This window comes from Neolamprologus brichardi, chromosome 12 (genome assembly GCF_056152115.1).
Source record: "Neolamprologus brichardi isolate AB-2024 chromosome 12, ASM5615211v1, whole genome shotgun sequence".
Lineage (NCBI taxonomy): Eukaryota > Metazoa > Chordata > Actinopteri > Cichliformes > Cichlidae > Neolamprologus > Neolamprologus brichardi.
Genome location: NC_142115.1, coordinates 33,379,722 through 33,403,035, shown reverse-complemented (window position 1 = coordinate 33,403,035; position 23,314 = coordinate 33,379,722). Strand labels below are relative to the sequence as shown.

The window sequence follows — 23,314 nt, the reverse complement described above, 5'->3', positions numbered from 1 at the left end:
GGACAGGATATTCTCATCATGGATGTGCAGCTGACAAATGTGAAGCGATCACGTCAACATGGACAAAATTCTCTGAGGATTGTTTTCATCATCTTGTTAAATCTATGTCATGAAAAATGAAGATCGTTCTGAAGTCGAAAGTTGGTCCAACTAGCCAGGTATACTTAATAAAGTGGCTATTGAGTGTATATGTTATACATTGTTCTACTCTAATGCCACTATCTTACGGAGTTTATACAAATAAAAAAGAGTTTATGTGAATTGTTTTTTTCAGCCCTTCACTAAAGAATTGTGTCATCAGATTAAAGTTACATTGCTGAGGACGAGATTATTTTCTGATTTTGACTTTAAGTACTTCACTAATACAGGAACAGGAATAAAGCTGACAAAAACCAAACTTCAATAAAGCATATGTTTTAGTTAATCCTTTATTAAAATAAAGTACAAAATAAAGTTAACAAAGATGGAGCATCTCTCTTTGTGAACCCAGTGGGGAAAAACCATAAAAACGTCATTTTATAATCACAGAAGCTTACATTCTCAAATCCAAACTTTTATCCTTATAAATAAACTTTTACTTGAATTTACCTGTAGTTACTCTCATTCACATAAAACTCACAGAGGAAACAGAACAAGCAACCTGTTAGTGTTATGGTCAAATCTAAATGTTGACCGGGTTTAATTAACACGTTAAAAACAATCGATTTAAGACAAGTGGAAAAAAAATATTAGTCCTAATAATTTTTCCCTTCACAGCTGGACAGTTTCACAAGCTTAAAGCATGACGACGTTTCTGTTTTTGTGCAGACGGAGGCTTTCTCATACTGTAATAAATATGGAGAGCAAGACACACTGTATGTTTGTGCGTGAGCAGAGTAGGTATATGACTCTGTGTGTGTGTTTGTGTGTGTGTGTGTGTGTGTGTGTGTGTGTGTGTGTGTGTGTGTGTGTGTGTGTGTGTGTGTGTGTGTGTTAGGAGTAAAAGGTGAGGACGCTCTGGTGGTTTCCTCGCACCAGCAGCAGTGGTGGGAGGTCTTTGGACAGAGTTTCCAGCCAGCACATGTAGAGGGCGCTCGACACTGTGCCCTTTCTTGCCAAAGGCATGCTCCTAGCCACACACAGAGAGAAAGAGAAATGTAATTTTTATGATATTTATATATATCAAAAACAAACCCAGAGCAGCTAAAGAAGACTGCATGATCTTGTAATTATGAGTTATGAGCAGTTAATGTCATTAAAGGTCAAATTATTTTGACATGTTAAGTTCAATGTGAGAAGTCTAATTTACTTTATATGTAACAGCTGTGATGAGTCACACTTTATGTCTCATTATTTTAACTCTATATTTAACTCCACTTCAATGCTTCTGAAGTTCCCTGAGTGTCATCAGTGCCTTAAGATTTCTTCAGTATCAAAGTTTAAGATATAGTCAAAATTTCAGACTCTCAACTTTAAATCCGCGGGATAGCTAACTGTTTTTTGGGTTCCAGTTTAGTTGGACAAGTTAACACAATCATATATAAAATGCCTTTTTTAATACTGTGATGGAACATGTTTCACAATCTGCTGCACACATGGCCAGGAGGTGCTGGAAGCCATGCATGCCCATGCGTCACACCAGCTCTGCTGCTTCTTCGGCTCCGAAGCATAAAACATGGTTCCAGGACTTCTCCACACTGTTGTTACAGGTTGACTTGAACAGGCAGAATGCTGCTTCAGAATTAGTGAAGATTTTTAGAGATTTTTTGGTGAAGTTTAACTTGTTGTTCTTGAGTTTGATAAATGGTTGTGGTGAATCCTCTGTATTTTCTTTATGGTTGAACTTGGACCTTACGCCTTTCTCCTGGAGATTGTTCTTCTTTAACATCCCCCTGGTGCATTTGCTAAATGTCCAAAGCTTTTGTAAGTTCACTGGTGTTCTTTTTCATTGTTCTAAGAATTTAATTTGGCCCCTTATGGTTTTATTTCATTTTGCAGAAAGTGGTGTCCATACAAGCAGTGATTGGCTTGTCATGCATCATTTTGTCAATTAATGATTGTTTTGGTAGTGAGTATTCCAGGATCCAAAGACACTGTTGTGCACACTGGACACTGGACAAGTCACCACTTTAACATAGACAGCTGTATGCTCATATTCACACCCATGGTGTATTTAGAATCACCAGTTAACATGACACGCACGTCTTTGGAGTGTGGGAAGAAGCTGGAGTACCCAGAGGGAACCCACACAGGCACAGGGAGAAGATGCAAGCTCACACAGAAACACCTGATTCATGGAAATGAGCAGCCGGGTTAACCAGGTTTTTTAAATGCGAGTTTGTCTGTAAATTAGAACAAATGATGACACGATGATGACAAAGTTATTACGAAGTTCTTACATGACGATGAGTTTGGCAGTGCTGGAGTGTTCCTTCAGCAGCTCGTTCAGCCTGATCTGACGATTGGTCTGAAAGTAACACACAGTGTATTTACATAAACCTCTTGGACTGTGATTGGTCTGAGTGTGTCTGCAACATGAGGACGGACCTTGGCCTTGTAGAGCTCCAGTTCGTTGTCAGTGATCCTCCAGGGCTCCTGGGCCTTCAGCTTCTCAGCAGCCTCCTGCTCCATGTCGTCTTCCTTCAGCCTGTACGGCTCGATCAGCTCCTTAAAGGTCAGCTTACTGTGAAAACAAAACACATACATTAGGTTTTTAGAGTAGCGCTATCAGTTTCATCCTCCCCACACAATGCTTCAGTCTAAAGAACATTTAAAAAAAAATTTCAAAGCACTTAAACTTTTAATATTACAAACTTTCTACATGTTGACTTTCACAGTCATCAAGTAATCGATAAATTTCAAAAAAGAATTCATGAACAAATCATTCACCTTTTGACTTTGGCTTTCCAACACTTTGTAAGCAATTTAGACACGTAACACAGATGCTAAAGACATTAAAAACACAATAGTGTTTAGTGTAAATCCATAGTGATCAAAGCTGCTGAGCTCAGGAAGTTTCAGAGGACTTACTTGTGTTTCTTGGGTTTGGTGTTGATGTCACCGAGGACGTTTATGTCAGAGAAGTCGATTCTGAACCTGCTGAGCAGCGTGGCCATCCTAACGTGACATAAAAACAAAAACACAATAATAAATGTATGTGGATATAAAGTCAAGTAAAGTTTATTGCTTGGCATAGGTGGATAAGCAGCTGTTGACTCACGCTCGGCGGTCGTGGTCGATGCGGTTAATCTTTCCGCCGATGAACACGCGGATCCTGCAGTCGCCCCACTTACTCCTGTTGGTCAGCAAGTAGGGGATCAGCAGAGTCAGGCCTGCAAACCAACACATCAGAGATTATACAGGTCATTAAAAAACAAAAATCTGTTTTCCAGTATAGATCAGGGAACCACAGATTTAATGTTTTTTAAGTCTATTAATTTTTTAAACTTGCTTTTCACGACAGCACAAAATCACAACCAACAGTTAGCTATGTTTAGACTTTTTGACAGAATCATGGGACCCAAAGTCAGTTCACCAGATATGTTTTTATTTTCATATAACAATGAGAACACTAACCTCCATCATCAAAGAGCCACCACACATCAATGGTTCCTTTGCCCTGTTTCTTCTTAAACTGCTGACTGCTCTCCAACAGACGCTGGTCGGTCAGGCTCAGAGGAGACTTGGTCTCTGGTAAAGTCAAAGAAACACAAAAGCTCCTGAGCTGTATCACCAGGGTTCACAACAGTACAGTATAGTAAAACAGAGCCTCAGCTGTTCAAATAATTAATTTTTTATATACTTTTGCTGCTAGAAAAATGCTAGAAACATAAATCAATGGAATATTTTACAAGCTTAGCCGTGAGACTGCAGGGATTGTGCCAAATGTTTTTTGGGCGAGAAGTCAGTCAATTTCAATCATTGCTGATTTTAAATTATTTCCATATAGCACATGGCTAGAAAAGAAAAAGAGATCAATTTAATTTCTTCCTTTTTGTTCACCGCTAACGATGAGCTGCCTTAAAATGGAAATACTTGAATAAAATATAAGAACAACAAGTCCTGTGACAGTAAGAGTTGTATAAAAAGTAAACATTAGAGCAATAGGCTAAGCTGAGGTATAATTTTAATTCTTCCTCACTGTTTACCTCTCATGATGAGCGGGCTGCTCTGGTTGCTGGTGGTTTTTGAAGGACAGGAGTCAGAATCTGAGTCTTTAGCCGGAATGACAGAAATCAACACATCCTTAGTGATGACTGGAGGCTTCTCGTGGGATGATAGCAGTTCGTCTGCAGGGGTACAAGCACAGTGTAAACAGAAGGTAGACAAAGTGATGGATGTGAAGAAAAAGACAGACGTACCTTGTCCCTGGATGTGAGAAATGTCCAGTCCTTCCTGCAGCCGCAGGATTACCACACCGAACAGAAGGTCGAAGGCATCACTGGAATTAAAAATAAATAAATTAGGGATGCACCAATACCGATACTGGTATCTGGTATCGGGGCCGATACTGTAAAATGTGTGTGTACTCATACTCGTAAAAGTTAACTGATACCAACTTATTTCATTAATCAGAGGGTGGCATGTCATTTCTGTTGTAGTTCTTTAGATTGGCCACTAGGGGGACATCCCGCGCTAAACAGGCACAGGGTTAGACGAGTGAGACTGGCGGCTCCAGAAAAAAAAAGAGAAACTGGAGGCTGCTGTAGCTAGGCTAAACAAAATGTCAGCAGTGTGGAACAGCCAACTTTAACTCAGGTTTTGGAAAAGTGAAGAAAAATGTCAAGAGAAAATCCACGGGCAGTTTAAATAACGGAGGCTCTGACTCATTTTATCGCTCTGGATGACCAGCCAATGCCGGCCGTGGAAAACATAGGATTGCACCGTCTTCTCAGCATACTCGAGCTGCGATATGAAATTCCCAACCGCCCAGACAGTGCCAATAGTTCAGTGATATTTTGTAAAATTACAATGTGGAGACTCTGCAATAATTTAACAGAAGTGCTTATTTTTCACTTGAAATTTTTGTGGTAATTTTTAGTAAGATTTTATTTTTTATCGGCAGGGAATAAAATAAAAACCTGTCTTCCAATTAATTGTATTTGTGTGTGTGGTAGAAGTATCGGTTTTTGTACTCTGTATCGGCAAGTACTCAGATCCAAGTATCGGTATCGTATCGGTTTGAAAAAATTGGTATCGTTGCATCCCTAAAATAAATAAATGAAACGCTATACAAAAATGACTCCAAGTGTGATGCAGAACCTCAGCTGCAAAATTGCATCAAAGACAAAGATTAGTCCACTTTTTTAATCTTAACTTTTAACATTACAATCTGATAGAGAGAGCCTACATGGCGTTAACGTCATTTTAACGCGATTAATGATAACAGCACAACAAAAAACAGTATGATTGTAAAATTGGTTGTTGGTAGCTCTTTAAAAAGACGCATTAGCCCTTACTGTATAGTGTTGATGTAATTCTCCACATCTCTCATGTTTCCATCACTCCAGTTGTTCTTGAAACCCATGACCAGTGTGTTGGGTTTCAGACGACCTAAACCAACAGCCTAGCATGGGGAGGAAACACGTATTTGTAGATAGTGACTTTAATATAAGATGAAGGGTGCAAAAAGAAGGCTTCTTCTGTACCTGCAGGAGTAACTGAGCTCCGTGCCTCAAGTTGTCTGAAAAAACAGGAGCATAAAAAGCCTTGATGCGTTTTTTGTTGAGGTAGCGCTGACAGCGGGCATAATCCTGATACAGCTCCCTAAAGTTCGACCGACGGGACACCTGGAGCAGGAGTGGGAGGAGATGAAGCACAGAATGTTTCCGCCATGTGAAAGAAAGCGTAACATGCAGACCTAACAGGTGACATTTGGTACGTACAGTTCTGACGTGACCGGAGACCATGAGGCTGACGTTCTTGGTGAAAGAATTCACCAACTGAAGCAGAGCGGGACGAGCGTTTGGATAACCCGTCAACACCAAACACTGCGGCCTGTCGATATACATTTTATACAGAAGGTCAAGTTTAGGTAGTTTTAAAACAAGAAGTCAGGTTATTTTGGTTTAAATAATTACTTTTAAAATTGGATTAAATTTTGATCATTTAAATTCAGTTAGAGCCAAGTTTCCACTGTTACTACTGAATGCCTTTGTGTTGGTTACATGTGCCGAGAATTAACCTTGTAACATCTACCAGGTCAGCATGTCTAGAGTTAAATGTAGGGTTTGGTTTTTGTTTCAGTCACTTTTAGTCCATGAGTTCAGCTCCACTTGAAGCTTCATGCTGACCTGAAGTTTTTAACGTGGTCCTCGACTCCGGTGAGGTTCAGGCAGTGAGTCAAAGCCTGGTTGTAGATCAGAGCCTGAGTGGATGAACCCCAGTTCACATCTAGAGGAAACAGCAGTTTGAATTTGAGTAGATTGGTCATCTCATAGAGTTCAGTTGTCCACAATATAATAATGACAGTCATCATCATCATCATCATGGTCGTTATCATTAATTGCAGCATATAAAAGATGAATTCATAATAGGATAAATCAAGATAAACATTAAAGAAAGTAAAAGTGCATAATGCAGTATATGTAATATTAATATGTTAATATTGTAAGTATTGTTGCAGGTTGTGCAGGTGGGACTAATGTTAACTGCTTTGCATTATATGTTTTAAATAATACATCACAGTTTATTAAGTGATTATATTTAGTTTGTTTTCCATGAGCTACTTGAATTCCTCAGATAGCTCGTAAAAGACAAGATGCAGAACCTATACAGAGTCAAAACTGAAGCAGGCCAGAAAACTTGCAGATATAAGATTATTATTCTGTTCATTGCACCATTTAAATTAACACACAGATCTCTTTTAAAATGTTGGGAGAAATCAAACATATTGATTAATAAGCCAAAAAATTCCTACAGGAGCAAAAGTGGATAAACATGGAAACACTCAAGTAAAGAATGGGCACAACTAAGAGTTACATACATTAAATATGTCAGCCGTCCTGAGCTCAGGTATCAGTACCATGCATTTTTTATTTATTTGTATTAATTTATATATCATTTTTTGCTGCAGTTGCTCTATTTTTATTTAATTTCCCTGTGACTGGAGGATGACACCAGTGCATTCATTCTCGCAAGAAGTCGGACATCCAGAGAATGGGAAGTGTTGAGTATTTAGATGTTCTTTGGTGACACCCACATTTAGTAGCCATTAAAGAAACGGCCACTAAATGGTGCCGCGTGAAATCAGCTGGAAGTACCTGACCCAGAGCTTCATATTGGTGAGCAGGTCGTTGTTAGAAGTTTGGAAAGGATCAAATGTTGTGCCATTGTCTTCTTACCAGGTTTCTTGTAACTGACGTAGATGTAGAGCGCGAGGACAATGAGCAGCGTAACGAGGGCCGCCCACCAGTTAATGACAAACATCACCACGCAGCACAGGATCGCCCCGGCAAGGGATACCCACATGTTGTAGTATTTGAAGCTGGGGCGCCACCCTGTAGTGGAGGGGTGAGAGTAGATCAGACGTTAACAGGCCAAACAGAGGGATTTCTTTTGATGTTTTTAATAGAAATTATGTTTAGTACAGTGAAAAAACAACAACAAAGGACTTTTTGTACTATAAACATCATTCACCAATTTGTATACTAGCTAAAATGCCATTAAGAGATGAGTCAAGACAAGGAAGATTGAGAAAACTTTCAGAAATACTAGCATAACACTGTGGTAATTTTCATATAATCTATAATCTAGTCATAATTCCTTTACAGTTCCACAGATTACCTGGAGAGCTGGCCAGGGAAGCATGGAAAACTGAGAAGTTGATGAGAGCATACGAGGCCAGAAAGAAGTTGGAGATGATTGGAGCAATGATGTTCAACTCCGCTAGTGGACAAAAGACAGGTTTAACATTTTTTTGTAGATATTTTTATTCTTTATGTTTCTTATGCAGGAGCTGAAGGTTTACTTAAACAGCTCACCAATCAGGATGAAGGCAAGACCAATGCAGAAGGTCAGAACGTAACCACGGAGCGGCTCATTGTTCCTGCCATAACCCTTTGCAAACACACTAAGTCCAGGATAGATGTTGTCCTTGCAGAGAGCCTGGAATAAATACAGCTTTTATTAACTTTGAAATCACTCAGTTTAATAAACATAGAAGTAATGTTGGCAGGTTCGTCAAGCAACTTTGAAACAATCAGGAGCGGGCAGATGAGGAAATAAGTCCGAAAACAGCTGAAACAGAAATAAATTGGAGCTTTATGGTTCTGACCTGGAAGACTTTGGGTGCACTGACGAGCGAGGCCAGAGCTGACGACAGAGTGGCCGAGAAAATCCCCGCGGTGATCAGAGGACCGAAGGCCGACACCAGACTCATAACCTGCACGACACAGGAGCATCTTTTAAAGTCACGCTGACCAATAAACATTTAGAGGATATAAAAAGTCACATGATTCAGGTATTTGGAGAGATAGATTATATACATTGGCCAATGTTAGCGGAGTTTTAAAGTCTCTGATTTTATTGTAGATAATTGATGGTGTGCAGTGTGACCTTCATTTCTTCTATTTTCAATAATTCATTAATTGTTATTATTATTATAATAATTCACTCAATATTCCACCTGTGTGACTGTGTTTCTTCTACCTGAATCATGTCACTCGTGTGCCATTTCCACAGAGGTGTTTTCTGTAAATTTGCTTCTAAATTAACTCTGAGGTTTCTGTCAGATGATTTAAATATCTGTTATTATGTTCTGTCATTTTTTGACAGCACAACACATACAGTACTCAAGCTTAATCGAAACTAAAATGAAGCACAAATTGAAGCATTTTAAAGATATTTCCATTGACAGTTTTTTGTGAGTTTTTGCCACAAGCCACGATGTTACTGTCGCTGCACTTGTGCTGCCTTACACAGCCCCAGCATTGCCGCCACATCTGCGATAGCACTGAAACGCAAGTACAGTACCGTCACATTTCCTATATTTATGCAACATTTGCTTGTACAACCTGATATTCGAGAGTGAATATTGCTTTTTCTACTCTGATAATATTGGTATGTCTAGGACAGAGGTTCTGACAGATGTGCACGGCAAAGTGACACAACTGTCCCCCTCTGAATTTTAGTTACTTTTCTATAAAATCAAACACGTCTGAAAAATCTTCCCACCATTTTAGCACAAATATTATAGTTCATGAAAGCACGTGTACCTGCATAATACAATGTTTTCCAAGTTATAGGCTGCAGATATATTTTTGTCTGTCATAGCTGACCCCTCACAGAAGATCTCAGAATCAGTGGATGCTTGTTTTGCATTTTGTAACTTTGTTGCCTTTAACTCGTGAAAGTTTTCTTTTGGCGCATGATGTCATAACACTTTTACTTATATTACTAAAGTTTTAATTAACTACTGTGACACATATGTTCAGTTGAGCACCCCTAACCGATTGATACTTTAGTGCCCTCCGCCCTTCTGCTGCAAGAAAAATATACCAAATATGGTATATTTGAAACAGTCAAAGGAGCTTGCAAAGAAAAGCGTCTGGACTTCTTTAAGTTGCTTGAAGACGTTTCACCTCTCATCCGAGAAGCTTCTTCAGTTCTAAGATCAAATGGTGGGGAGTCCCAGATTTAAACCTGCCATCTATAATCCAGTTTTGAGATCCCTTCCCAGACGCCTTAACACCCACTCACATCCTGGGCCATCCGACCTCAGGAATTCGCATGATAAGGTGGGGCCAGGTTTCACAATGAGCTCACCCGAAACCCTGGCTGATTGGGACCCACACCCAGTTTCACACCTTGGCTCAGGCAATTAGAGGATCATCAGGGGGTCCTTTTGTCCCTCTTTGGGGGGACACTCCCACTAGGTTTATATCTGGGACTCTCCACCATTTGACCTTAGAACTGAAGAAGCTTCTCGGATGAGAGGTGAAACGTCTTCAAGCAACTTAAAGAAGTCCAGACGCTTTTCTTTGCAAGCTCCTTTGACTACGATGACCTGGATGACTGGGAACCTTCACAGATATATTTGAAACTTTATATTGAAAATCTGAATACCAATGTTATTTTTAAATTTCACACCCATTGTATTCAGATATGACTTTATTAGAAATTGTATTTAGTACAGTTGAAATAATGCTTAGAAGATGGTCCTGGTATCAAAATTTAGTTAAAAACGGCTGAAAACAGCTTGTTCTTGCACGGTCGGGTAGGAGGTCCTGAACGTTTTTTGTGTGTTTTTGGTGAAAATCACAATCCACGTGAACATTTCTGCACATGAGAAAGCAACGCTGAGATTTTAAAAGTGTATTCTGAAGCAGGACTGCTCGACTCACTGGGACGAGGTGCATCATTATGAAGCAGTGACGTAGATATTTGGTGCAAAAACATCACCCATTCAACTAGGGGTGGGGGAAAAAATTGATACTGTGTAGTATCGTGATATTTTGTTTGCTAATAATGTATGGATACAGGGACAGCAGAAATTGATATTTTGTTACAAAAAAGGTTTTTGTGCTCTGACTTCAGAGCATGTTGATCCTTTTTCTGAGCAAGAATCCTGACATTCCTTCACTGTCCAAATGTGTTGAACTTTTTTTTGGCAGCAATAAACATGACAGTTTACTTATTTTAATTTAAGACATGTTTTATTTTAATTAAGTTTAAAACTTTTTTATTTAATGTAAAATTATATTTTGTTTTAATTTACTTTCAAATTCTTCAGTTGCTGAAGGGGCTGCATAGTTTTCATAAATTGCATAGTTCAGAATAGCTATAATTGTACCAGATGGTTGATTCAGTTAAGTTGGACTAGACTGTAATACAAACCGTTCAGTTTGTCAACAATAAAACTGAAATGAGAGAAAGACTGAGTGTGAGACTTTGATATTAGATCAAATGAATATTGATAAAGTTTACCTTTATGTACAGAATCTGAATATCGCAAAATATTTTTAAAAATTGCAATAATATCGTATCGTGCGTTAAGTATTGTGATAATATTGTATCGTGGGATGTATGGTGATTCCCATCTCTACATTCAACTGAGTTTGCTCCTAAAAGAGTATAAATCATCTCAAGAGAGAATATTTTCATATCTGATTGAAGTGAAGGAGGGAGGACAGCTCTACACAGATCCTACGAACAATGTATGATGTCGAAGACCAAACCCATCAAAAAAATCGCCAGAAAATTCTGATTTTTTTTGGAACTGAGATATTTATTAACCTTTATAACAAAATCCACATTTTTTTTTTTGCTATATCATGTTGTGTGTGATATATTTTTATTATATATTTTTTGTATCGCAATTGATACTTTGGGTGTTTTTGGCAACTTTTTGTTAACAACAATCTTAATTTTAGACAAAAAAAAGAGTTTTGTCCATAACATTTAGAAATTATGGCAAGTATTGATCATGTTGATGAGACAGAGGTCTCAGAAACTTATGTAGCAAATATGATTCAAAGGCATTAAAGGGTCAAAGACAATCAGATTCATTCAGATCTGCTTTTCTTCTTCAGCAACAGTAATAATCAAACTCGGGCAGCTGCTTCGGTCTGTAGTGCTGCAACATGTCAGCGCTATCAGTGTCAGTGAGCTCTGTGTGCGCATGTGTATGTGTGTGTGTGTAGGTGGATGTTTTCAATGCTCTCATTCAGCACTGAGCCACGAGAACCTTGTGACTCAAAACAACAGTCGCTATTATTTCTGCTGCACTTTGTTTGAGAACAGCTTCATCTCTCTCTCTCTCTCTCTTGTTCACACACACACACACACACAGACACACACACTCCAGCCATCTACATTACAAGCACATACAGTAAAAGAGGGTCAGAGCAGCAGTCTTGCTCATTCACACGCGTGTTAAGTACCATTTTTTTAAGTATGACTTATATAAACGAGTTATAATAACAGCAGAAATGTGCACCCAGTGCCTGTGCAGACTGTCAAACATATACATGGACAGTTTACTGACATTTAATTTAATCCATAAAATGAAAATATCTTGGATTCAATTGTTGCACGTCTCAAAAAGTCTTCTGAGATACAGTTTGGTCCACATAAAATGCATACAGAGATTTCAGTTGTCTTGCCATATATGCCATCATATTGCTCAGTCAAGAAAATGAATACATTTATCATAGTTTGTTGAATTTGGATTGTTGCTTTATGCTACAGAGAGATTTGGTTCCACAGAAGTTGGACTGTGGTGATATTTGTTTTTTAATTTTAATTATTGTTTTTCTGTCTGCTGGTGTTTCCTGGTCTGTATGCTCATCTTTACTGTGTGTAGTGTCAGTCTTGTCCTGCTGAGTGTATAGTTAGTTTTTACTTGTGTCTTTTTTGGCTTTATGTCTTTCAGTCCTCACTTGTCTTGACTACTTTCACCTGTGTGTCTGTGTCTTCAAGTACCCACTGCTCACACAGTTTATGTGTAAAAACGCTGTCAGTCTGATTAAACAGCTGTTTTTGTGGAGGTGTGTGGACGACAGGAAATGGGACAGTTTTGCATCCTGACACAGCACTGACGCCAGTGTGTAGGCTTCCACTGGAAACAATAGAAGTGGGTGATTCAATTCACATCAAGCTGCCTGTGTGCAAACGACTTTATGTAATACAATTTCCTAGGATTGTCTGGAATTTTTGACTGAAGTAAACAATAAATATCTCTTAATGTGTCTTAATATCAGCTGAAAGCATCAATTTCCATACCGTGGTGGCATCCTGGTCACCTCACCCAACTTGCTGCGACTCTAACACACATTTTCGATGCTCTCCTTTTCTTACTTTGCTTTCCCTGCAGACCCTAACCAGTCATGGCACATTGCTCCCCCTCGCTGAGTCTGTTTCTGCTGGAGGACTCTTCCTGTTAAAAGTGAGTTCTTCCTTCCAACTGTTGCCATGTGCAGCTCATAGAGGTCATTTGTATCTTGGTGTTTTCTCTTTTGTAGGTTCTTTATTTTATATTTAAAAAAAACAAACTTTTGTTGTGAGTTGGCGCTATGCAAAATAAAACTGAACTAAGTTTTTAAATGTAAATTTAAAGCAGGCTTGGGTATACTTTAGACATTACTTACTTTACTAATTTTTTCTGCTTTACTTACTACAGTTTAATTGTATTTGTTTATGTGTACTCATCTGTGATGTTCTCCTTTTAATCCAATTTATCCAGTATTATATTATTTAATCTCTTTTTATTTTATTTCTTACATTGTAGTGTAATTGCAGTCTACTGAAACTTTATTTTACTTTCTGTGTTTTTACAATTAGTTTTGCTCCGGCCTGTAAACAGCTTGTCAGTGATCTGACTGACCTGCATGAAAAGGTGCTATACGAATTAAGCTTGACTTTTTTCTCTGCTTGTATCCCGACGCATCTTTCTGCCGGGGTGAACTCATCGGTACCCTAGTTGAGCATAAAGTACTTTTAATATTTCATAGCAGCAGGAAGAAACGGACCAATTTCAGCCCCTGACCTTTAGCAGCTTTGCCAAGCAATCATCTGATTAGCATTAAAGCAAAGAGCCCAAACATCCAGCTGAGTCGAAATAAACTGCCTTTAGCCACAAGAGGAAGAAGGGATGCTGCACCAGGTGGTGCTCAAGACCCTCATTTACTTGAACTTAATCTTAAGATCCTTCCCAGTGGTGTGCGCACACTTGATCCATAAAAGATGCTCATCATAAAAATAAATAAAAAACTTAAATAGTCTCACATGTGCAGCTGGGAGCCAAAAAATCTACTTACACAGATGGTAACAGCTTTGATATTTACTCACAGATAATAGCGCATGAATGAGGGTTTAGTCATTAATGGCCACGAACCAAAAGAGAAACAAAATATATTTTCCTCTCTCCCTCCTAAAAGCACAATTCTGTCTTTTATTAATGCAACTTCTTTCTAATTTAACCCACTGTTTGTAAAACATGACATCCTGTTTATAATTCAAGCACCTTGCATCTCGCACTTAATTGATTAGATCTCATAATTCCTATCACAGTGGTCATAAAGTAAACGCGCAGTATCCCCACATCAAAGCAGGGTTTTATAAATAACTTATTTTACACAGTTTTATGCCAAAGTTATACTCAAACTCAAAACTGGTCATTGTCACAATTATGATATGAATTATGAATTGTGATATGTTCGCCATAATCTTTGGAACAATCAACACGGCAAGTACCAAGAAAACAGGTAGTGTTAAGATCATCTGCTTCAGTGTTACCTGGAAGTCATTCATCAAGCCAAATGGACAGCCTCCCTCCTTACAGATGGAAAAATCATAGCCGAGCGTGCAGGCAGCATCGGTGCAGTTCACTGTGGGGCTCACTGTGTCATTGTGGTCACCAGTTGCATCTCTCACAATACAGGAACCTGCAGGAAGCACAACCAGATGTAGATCAGTAATCGGTAAAGTGACATGTATACAAAGCTTTTACTTCTAAACCTATCTATCTATCTATCTATCTATCTATCTATCTATCTATCTATCTATCTATCTATCTATCTATCTATCTATCTATCCATCCATCCATCCATCCATCCATCCATCCATCCATCCATCCATCCATCCATCCATCCATCCATCCATCCATCTATCTATCTCAGGTGCACAACTGTTAAAGTGTATCTACCTGCAGAGATGGCGACAGCGACATAGGTAAGCCCTGTAATGAGGATTGCCAACAGAGTGCCTTTAGGTATTGCAGACTGAGGATCCTAAAGAGAGAATGGGATACATTTTTATTTTAATTTATTGGAAAGGATGAATTATCTTATACATCTCAAACATCAGGTGCATGAAGTATGAGCATTTAAAAAAAAGAACAACAACTAAACTCAAAAATTATAAACTTGTAAAAATTGTAAAGATTCTATGTAAAAAAGAAAAACTTTGGAAGGTGAGTTTTCTTTTCTCACAAGTCTCTGTGTGATCTGGTTACTGTGTAACCAAAAAGCAATACTGTCACAACTTATGACCAAAATCATCACTTGAATTTATATAAATGTACAAAGATGAAAAACCCACGGTCAGGTCTCCGGAGATGTTGGCTCCAGCCAGAATTCCAGTAGCTGCGGGGAAGAAAATGGCAAATACGGAGAAAAACGTCTCCCCATCTCTGAATTCTGGACCAAAGTTCTCTAAAAGGATGGCCGCTGTAAGAGAAAAGAACCAAGAGAGAAGAATAAGTAAGATAGATTATCAACACGAATCCTAACACTGAATTTAGAGGATGCTAATCCCCGTGTGAAGAAATGACAAGAATGCAGACTGACTGCGGTATCCGAAAAATCCTTTAGGCTCTTTGCTTTCTGATGGCATGAAGGATCCAAAGAAGAAGTTAACAATGGCTGCCAGCAGAATCACCAGGAGGACAATCTGAGCCTGATGGACAGTAGAAGAAAACACATGAGTAAGAAAGAAGAGAGACTTGCTCCAGTTTCTCAGTTAAAATCACCCTGTTACAAACATGTATGTTGGTTGATGTGTTTGAATTTGGGGTGCTGGCCTACAGATGAGATAGCTTACTAATACCAGGATTTTATAAATTTAGGTGACGCCAGCAATTAACTAACTGTGCCTTGAAGTGAATAAATTGCATCCAGTAATCAGGCCTGTCAGATGTTTGATTAATCCAGGATCTCTGGACATAAACCGTCTATATAACAGTCTATATATGAGATGAGTGTATCTTTCAGATATGAAATATTATAAAAATCTCAAACTATCTCAAACTTCTTTTTAATGGCCAGTAGGCATCACCTTTGGCTCTGAGGAGGAAACCAGTTATAAAGACTTCTGTGGGATGATTTCCCTCAGCTTCCTTGACTTCCCTCAACACCTTCCCGGTGAGTTTATTTCAAGTCATATTAAATATAACATGCAGATATTTACTTTTTGAATTGTTATCTCCATTAGTGTCATGAGGGATGATTGAGCAGAGTATGCTTTGTCTGTGCAGAGACTCAAATCACCAATGTATACAGAGGTAGGTAGAGGCAGAGGTGGAGGGATCGATCCAGATATCAATTGTATCAGTACTTTATATCCTCTAAATGAAGTACATGCTTAATTCTGGTGCTAGAAAGACATCATGAGATTGTAATGTCTTGGTTACATGTTTATGAGTGCAAGATTTCATTTGAATTGTTTCAGTATTTGTAGATATAGGTCAGTCTGGACCGGTGGGTGTTTTTTTTTTAATACTGTAGCCATGCCACTAACGCACCAAAAATTGTTCTTTTTTGATTTATATTTAGTTTGATTGCAGATTTGCATTCAGAAATGAACACATACACTGGCAGACCTTTTCTTAAAAGCTCCAAATCCCAAAGTTAACTCAGCAGCTTTGACGAGAAATACACAATCAACATTTTTAAGGACACAAATGATTTATGCCCTTTTATTGAAATCTCACTGAAGCCTTTGGTTTTGAAGTTTTTTTCTGGGGCATTGTTGTAATTATACCTTGGCTTCCCACTCCATCCCAGCTACAGAGATTCCCAACAACAAGATGATGGTCAAAGTCCCAACGATACGAATGTCATTGAGCTCATCAGTCATCAAGGCATCAACGTCCTGCAACCAATTAACAGGTTAATTCGATATGAGAATCTTTCGCATATCACAGAGAGATTTCCGTAAGTACACCAGAGCATTTCTTACATTGAGCAACTCAACGACTGTCTCTGCAAAGCCTACGACATACATGGCCACAGCTACGGCATTGGCGAAGGCAAAGATAAGACCAATGGAGCCTCCAAATTCAGGCCCCAGACTTCTGGAGATCAGATAGTATGCTCCTCCTGGACGGCATGAAATTCAGATGTTAAGTGATATAAATTATTGCTGCTGTCACACATTTTGAGCAGTTTCTAGTCCATTTGTAGGTTTAGTTTTGAAATTCTAGACGTTAAAGACCTTTTGTAAAAGTAAAATGTCTTATATGGGTCTCACCTCCTCGTACAAAGCCGTTGGTCGCTATAGCAGATGTAGACAGACCGGTGATGGTGGTGACCACAGTGGCCATCAAGATGATACCAATGGTCAGTCCTGTTTTACAAAAACATGAAAAATATGTGAAGTTACAGGCAAATCTCCAAAAGTTGATTCTGTTCATCTGGACGTAGAAAAACGCTACGTCCAGATGAACAGAATCAACTTTTGGAGATTTATTTTCCTGGATGATTGAGAATGTATCAAGACGTTACAGGCAAATGAGCAAAAATCAGCAGTCTTCAATCAGTTGAAAACAAAATATAAAACATGCATATGGGCCAAATGGGCTTCCTCGCAGGTTATATATTTATTTATTTTTAGATTCAGTTCATCATCACAGGTAAGATTAAATAAAATTCTAAGAAAAAACTCTATTATAGTACGCTAACTAGCTAGAGCTAGTGCCTGCTATATTTGTACACGAGCTTATGTGGTCAATAAGCAGTCTGCAAAACATAGAGGAGCTATTTTTAATGACTTATCAGTAGAAATGAGCAGTAATGCATAATGTAATTGATCTGAAACCTTGTCAGTGTGTAGCCAGCACACCATTTCCTAGCTGGTTCTGCTGTACCTTTATGCACAACTTAAAGATAGTATGCAGTCCATTTAGGTGTTTTACTGTGTGGTTTGAGGACTGTTTAATACTTTTATCTCTACTTAAATTTAAAAGAGACCTTTTCTGCTTATTTCAGACTCCGTGATTTTATGCTTAGACATTACTAGAGTAGCTTGAACAAAATCAGACCTTAAAAGCAGCCTCCCTCCTTACGCATGCATGAATAGCATGAATCAGTTCAAAACAATCCTCATTTATCTTGGTTCAGCCTCTCAGTTCATCTTCTTTCTGCAAACAAGCTGTTTAATATTCTGATGGCTCGCAAAGCAACGTTTGTTTGCATGTAAGCCTGTCACATGAGCACTGGGTGATGAAGGGTGTGACACATTTTCCTGAGTCACTAATTGTTTGTACCCACCAATTCCAGCCTGTCCCACAATCCAGGACATTCTGATGAAGAGCATCACACCCCAGATATTCAGCATGCAGCGGATCTGCAACACACAAACAGAAGTCAGTTAAAACGTAAAGACAGACAACAGGTGTAGGTTGCTGGGGCGGATTCCCATGATGCATTGAGTATTTCTTCTTCAGTCACCTTTTTCATTCACTCTGTGCTAATCGACCTCTCTGCACTCAATCACACTCATTATTAATCTCTGTCTCTCTTCCACAGCATGTCTTTATCCCGTCTTCCTTCTCTCACCCCAACCGGTCGCAGCAGATGGCCCCGCCCCTCCCTGAGCTTGGTCCCGCTGGAGGTTTCTTCCTGTTAAAAGGGAGTTTCTCCTTCCCACTGTCGCCAAAGTGCTTGCTTATAGGGGGTCATATGATTGTTGGGTTTTTCTTTGTATGTATTATTGTAGGGTCTACCTTACAATATAAAGCGCCTTGAAGCGACTGTTGTTGTCGCCTCAAGGTGATTCAATTCAATAAAACTGAATTGAATTAAACCTTACAGCTGCCAAAAAGAAAGCCAAAATACCTGAGAAAAGGACGATGCTATATTTATGTCATACATCATTTGCTTTTGGGTAGAGAATACTGTCTTCCTTCCTGCACCAACCTTAATAACAAGCTTTTCATGCGCAATATGACAGACAAGCTTCTATACGTCTATACAGCGCATTGATGCAGTAATATTCAGATGAGAGGCAGCACATTTCCACCCCTGATCACCACTGTGTAGACTCTATGCAGAACCAGTTTCTGCAATATTTTAGCTTAGCTTACTTGAAGTTTGTTTACATTTCCTAAATCTAGAATTATTCTCAAATGATCCAACCTGACAAGAATATAACCAGAGAAAATACATTTTATACCTTAAGATGATGAGATTATGTATTTGATTGTCTAATTATGGGACACTAAAGGGTTTCATTCTTGCCTGCTCTGTGGGAAGAAAGTTGACTGTTTACAGTTTTGTTTAAGTAGTTCAACACATTTAAATACCACAAGAAGAAGCAGAGTGCACCTTGTGCTTTCATTCATGACATGAACACTAACCAGGACTCCTTTAACCCAACCAAATTTGACAGTTCCTCCTTTGGCCTCCTTCGCTGCCAGTGCTGCCGCTTCCTCAGCTGCCGATGGTTCTTCTCCATTGGCCAGACCATCCTCAAAGGGCTCCTGATGGGAATAAAAATCCAGACAAGTCAGGAAAACAGAAACTTGAACAGAGCTGAAGCCTAACAATCAACAGGATAATTACAATCACTTAAAAGTTGAGAACTTGCGACTCTTGAGTTCTGATTAGACAGTCAGTGGTCTTAGTTTTGTGAGAGAGAAGTTTTTTAGTCAAATGATAAATATATATATGTTTTAAATGTTTTATGTAATGCTAATCCTAACAGAAAATCTGAAACTCTGGGTAGAAGTTAAATAAGTTGATTGACTGGTCAATAGTATACAGGAAAAAATAAAAGCAATGAATAAATGTGGTCTTATCTTATTTATTTCAATATATATTTGATTTAAAACATTTTACTATTTAATTATCTACTTATTAAGTGGATTCAAATTGAAATATGACATCTGAAAATGTAAAACTGTTTAGTTAACTAAACTTACCTGGGTTGGAAACTTACATCTTTGGTTTAAAGGTGGTGTTTCACCACAATGAGGATAAAGATAGTGTGTTAATTCGTTTTCTGTGGCTTTGTTATATAATAAGTGAAATCATTTCATGTGCAGTATAACTCATTTTCCATGACCTCCACAGCAGCAAAGCAGTTAGTTATCCACAGCCTCGCTCAAGCAAACAAACTGATGTCCGTGTATGCTGGTGATTCTGTGAGATGGCTAAATATCTGTGTATGTGCACATACAAGGAACAATTCCACTAAACACACGAAAGTGCCTCCAGTTTGGCCCCTTCATCAGGTTTGATTTTGAGTCCAGTCATAAGATAAGATAAGATAAGATAAGATAAAACTTTATTAATCCCTCGGGTGGGTTCCTCTGGGAAATTTGTTTTCCAAAAAGCACAGCACCGACAGAAGTTACAGAGTTAAGAATATTATATATATATATATATATATATATATATATGTATATATATATATATATATATATATATATATATATATATATATATACACACATATATAAATACAAAGACATATATAGATAAAATATACAAAGGGGATAAATAGAATAAATAGGAATAAAAATAAAAATAAAAATAAAAATACAAGAGACAGTTTACAGGCTTAACCACAGAAATTAGAACCAGTGAAATTTATGATTTTTGACGCATGAAATCAAGAAAAACACATTTCATTTCTATGACAAATCAAAAGAAAAATGTGAGTGAATCAGAGGCAAAGATGACTTGATGATAAATAACACAGATCACTTCATATGGCCTTCACTGTCACTGGATCCCAATCCACTGCCAGACTGGGAGAATTTGGAGAGATGTGTCAGACTGTCCAATTCCATCACCAAAACAATAACTTTGGATGTACTTTAGTGAACTTGTTCAACAAGAAGCACAACTGGAAGTAGGGCGACACCTTTACGAGATGCCTGATTTTCGTGTTTTTTCACTGTTTAAATGAAGGCACGCCTAAAGGTCATGGTGGTGCTTTGCCCAGTTGGTGTTCTGGCTCACTGTTATTGTACAATGGTGGTCTGTTACCTTGAACTGTATGTAAGGAGTGGGAGCGCGGCTGGGGGTGCCTGCAGGGTCATGAGAAGCGGTATTGTGTTGAGGGAAGAGCGAAGGGAATCTTTTCTGTTTACTGAAAAATGAACTGACTTGTGTCAGGTGAACAGGGAAGTGCGTAGTGACGTGTTAGTTCTGTTTTTAAATCTGGGAAATAACTTTTCAACTCTCGGCGTCTAAACTGCCTTTTAAAGTTGACGATTTTACCATAACGTGACTCTTTCTTTACTCTCGCCTTCGTTGTGTTTGATGTGAAACTTGAGATCAACTATTTTAATAACAAATTTAATAGCATCATTTAATAACGAAGCCAATAAAAAAATGTTTTTGTTACCTTATCGAGTTCGTCGTGTAGCTCCGACAGCGACGGTCTGGTCAACTTCTCCCCAAATGGCGCGGCTGTCTGCCGATAGAAGTCAATGTTAGGCACGGCGTCTATAGTGTTGTGTCCGAAGGTCCTCATGTAGTAGGTGTTGGAGTGGGAGTCAGAGATGTGAGTGTGCCCCGTGCCAGTTGAATGGAGGCTGACTGAGTCGCTTTTTGCTGTGTCCGGCTCATGGGAGACATCAGGTGGGAGTCCAATGTCCATCGCGCCCGAATCCATGAAGCCCACCACCCTGAACCGGCCTTTGGACTCCTCGGGAGGTCTGGATCCATCAGTGGATGCCGGAGCAGAGGGGGCAGCCGGACCGGGCGCTGCAGATGATGCCTCCGTCACCACATCCACTTGAAAGCGGCTCTGCGCGGAGTCGTCGCTCTTCAACGACGGTTTCTGACCCGACATTTCTGTCAGTGATGCACCGAGAGACAAACGGTTAGCGGGAAAAAGCACCTGCTCCAAAACTACAGGGAAGCTGCCACATTTAATTCCAAACACGGATAAACTGAAATACAGTCATTTACTATTCCGCTGTACTTTGGAAACCTCTAATCACTGGATGCGCCAGGACGCACGACAAGCGTCTCTGAAAGTGCTCATAACATGCGTAAAGGACACGAAGTCGTTCTCACTCCCTCTGTCTCTCCCTCAGATGGTGACTCAGACGATTTATTGTCATCTCTGGCTTTGTCTCCTCCTCTCTCTGGACTCTGGAGACAGCCCAGCATGCCAGGAACACGGAGAACAATGAGGAGGAGGCAAGAGTAGAAAGGATGGATCGGTGTCCATTACGCACCAAACTCCGGCACGCGCTCCAGCGCGTTTCAGTCAAGAGGAAGAGACTAACACGACGCTTAGACAAAGGGTAGAGCAACAGAGTTCCTCCTCATAAAGTTTGTAAAGCATATGAGCATGTTTAGTTTTCACTGGCAGTCTTGCGCAGGGAAGCAAAACCACTGTTTTGGAGCCAGTTCATCCAGTAGGTGCAAAGTAAACTGTAAAATCATTATAAACACAAACACAATGACTTTAATTTACTATTCTGTTGCATCAAGGCTAAATAATATATGTAAAAGACACCAACTCCCTCTTTACCACCCCCTCTCGCTCCGCTGCATGCGAGTGTGTGTTGGCATTAAACAATGACATTTGTAATCACTGCTGGTGACACACTGAGACATTCACACAGAGGCCTAGATACGCACGAAGCGAGGCAGCAGCAGCAGCATTAGCATGGGGAACAACAGCTGCTTTCTCTGTCGAGGCTCTTGATGCTGAAACCGAACACCGAACAATAAAAACAAAGAGTGACGGAAACCAGTTAAATCAACCTGACCATCTAATCTTTATTTAGGACGTGGATTGTGAGTTAGTGGCAACACTTCATCATAACTCAGATACGTTTTTTAAACTTTGCAAAACTAATGAGTGATCTTTGACTGCTATTGCCTTGGTAACCCTGGTAATCCTGATTTTAAGGACTGTATTGGTTTAACAGCTTAACGTTTGAATATTAATGGAATGATGAAAAGTTTCAGAGTGAATCCTGAAAACTGGAGTATGAGAAATGAGTAACACCAGCATCAAATATTAGTTGGCTGTGAGTTGATGATCTGATGCATTTGCCTTTCCTGTAAATACAGAAGTTCTGATCTTGAAAATATTTAAAATCAAAATGTGGTTTTCATTAAAAAAAAAACGTGCAGAACTGCTAATTGAGCAGCGTTTGCTTAAACTTAAGCAAACGCTGCTTAAACAGTCTTGCTATCAGCTTATCACTGGTTTTGACAGGAAATAGCAGTGTGCCAGGATGTTCTGATAAAGACTGAGGTGCAGGCGCAAAGCTGTCTTTACTATGTGAGTTGATGTTTATTATAGAAACCTTTATTTTACATAATACTCATAATACTTTATTTAGCTTTAACAACTGGGATAATTCGACTCCTGAAAGTAGATAAGACACAAATCATTCTAGATCAGGTGCCCAAGTGGACTGGACCATGAAAAGTACAATAACTTATATAATGATGATGATGGTGTATAGATATAATTCATATAAATAATATATTAAAACAAATTATCCCTCCACTCTCTTTCACCAATTCAGAGTTACAGGAGGCCTGGAGTCTATCCCAGCTGCCACAGGGTGAGAGGCAGGAAACACTCTGGACAGGTCATCAGTCTGTTGTCGGTCTAACACCGAGCGACAGACAGAGAT

General features: G+C 39.1%; 1 protein-coding gene across 1 annotated transcript; it reads right to left on the bottom strand.

The window, feature by feature from the left end:
- Window positions 1–410: 410 nt before the first annotated feature.
- Window positions 411–21,776, bottom strand: slc12a2l (solute carrier family 12 member 2-like). Its single transcript, XM_087849423.1, has 26 exons — window positions 21,052–21,776; window positions 19,055–19,177; window positions 17,967–18,042; window positions 16,948–17,043; window positions 16,657–16,796; window positions 16,459–16,569; window positions 15,267–15,375; window positions 15,019–15,146; window positions 14,624–14,708; window positions 14,215–14,363; window positions 8,255–8,362; window positions 7,962–8,085; window positions 7,765–7,866; window positions 7,323–7,478; window positions 6,273–6,372; window positions 5,865–5,976; window positions 5,628–5,768; window positions 5,439–5,545; window positions 4,341–4,420; window positions 4,128–4,268; window positions 3,556–3,669; window positions 3,200–3,311; window positions 3,010–3,096; window positions 2,527–2,662; window positions 2,379–2,446; window positions 411–1,108 (listed from the first exon to the last, which is right to left on the bottom strand). Exons 1-26 carry the CDS (start codon window positions 21,499–21,501, stop codon window positions 973–975), a joined length of 3,291 nt encoding a protein of 1,096 aa, XP_087705549.1. The 5' UTR covers window positions 21,502–21,776; the 3' UTR covers window positions 411–972.
- Window positions 21,777–23,314: the final 1,538 nt, after the last annotated feature.

Bases quoted from the DNA above. Each gene is read 5' to 3' on its own strand.
- slc12a2l (XM_087849423.1), bottom strand. From the start codon at position 21,501: ATGTCGGGTCAGAAACCGTCGTTGAAGAGCGACGACTCCGCGCAGAGC. The intron at 8,363-14,214 runs GTAACACTGAAG...TGTGTCGTGCAG, and splicing joins GCTTGATGAATGACTTCCAG to GTTATGAGTCTGGTGTCGGC. The intron at 7,867-7,961 runs GTGAGCTGTTTA...TTTGTCCACTAG, and splicing joins TCTTGCCTTCATCCTGATTG to CGGAGTTGAACATCATTGCT.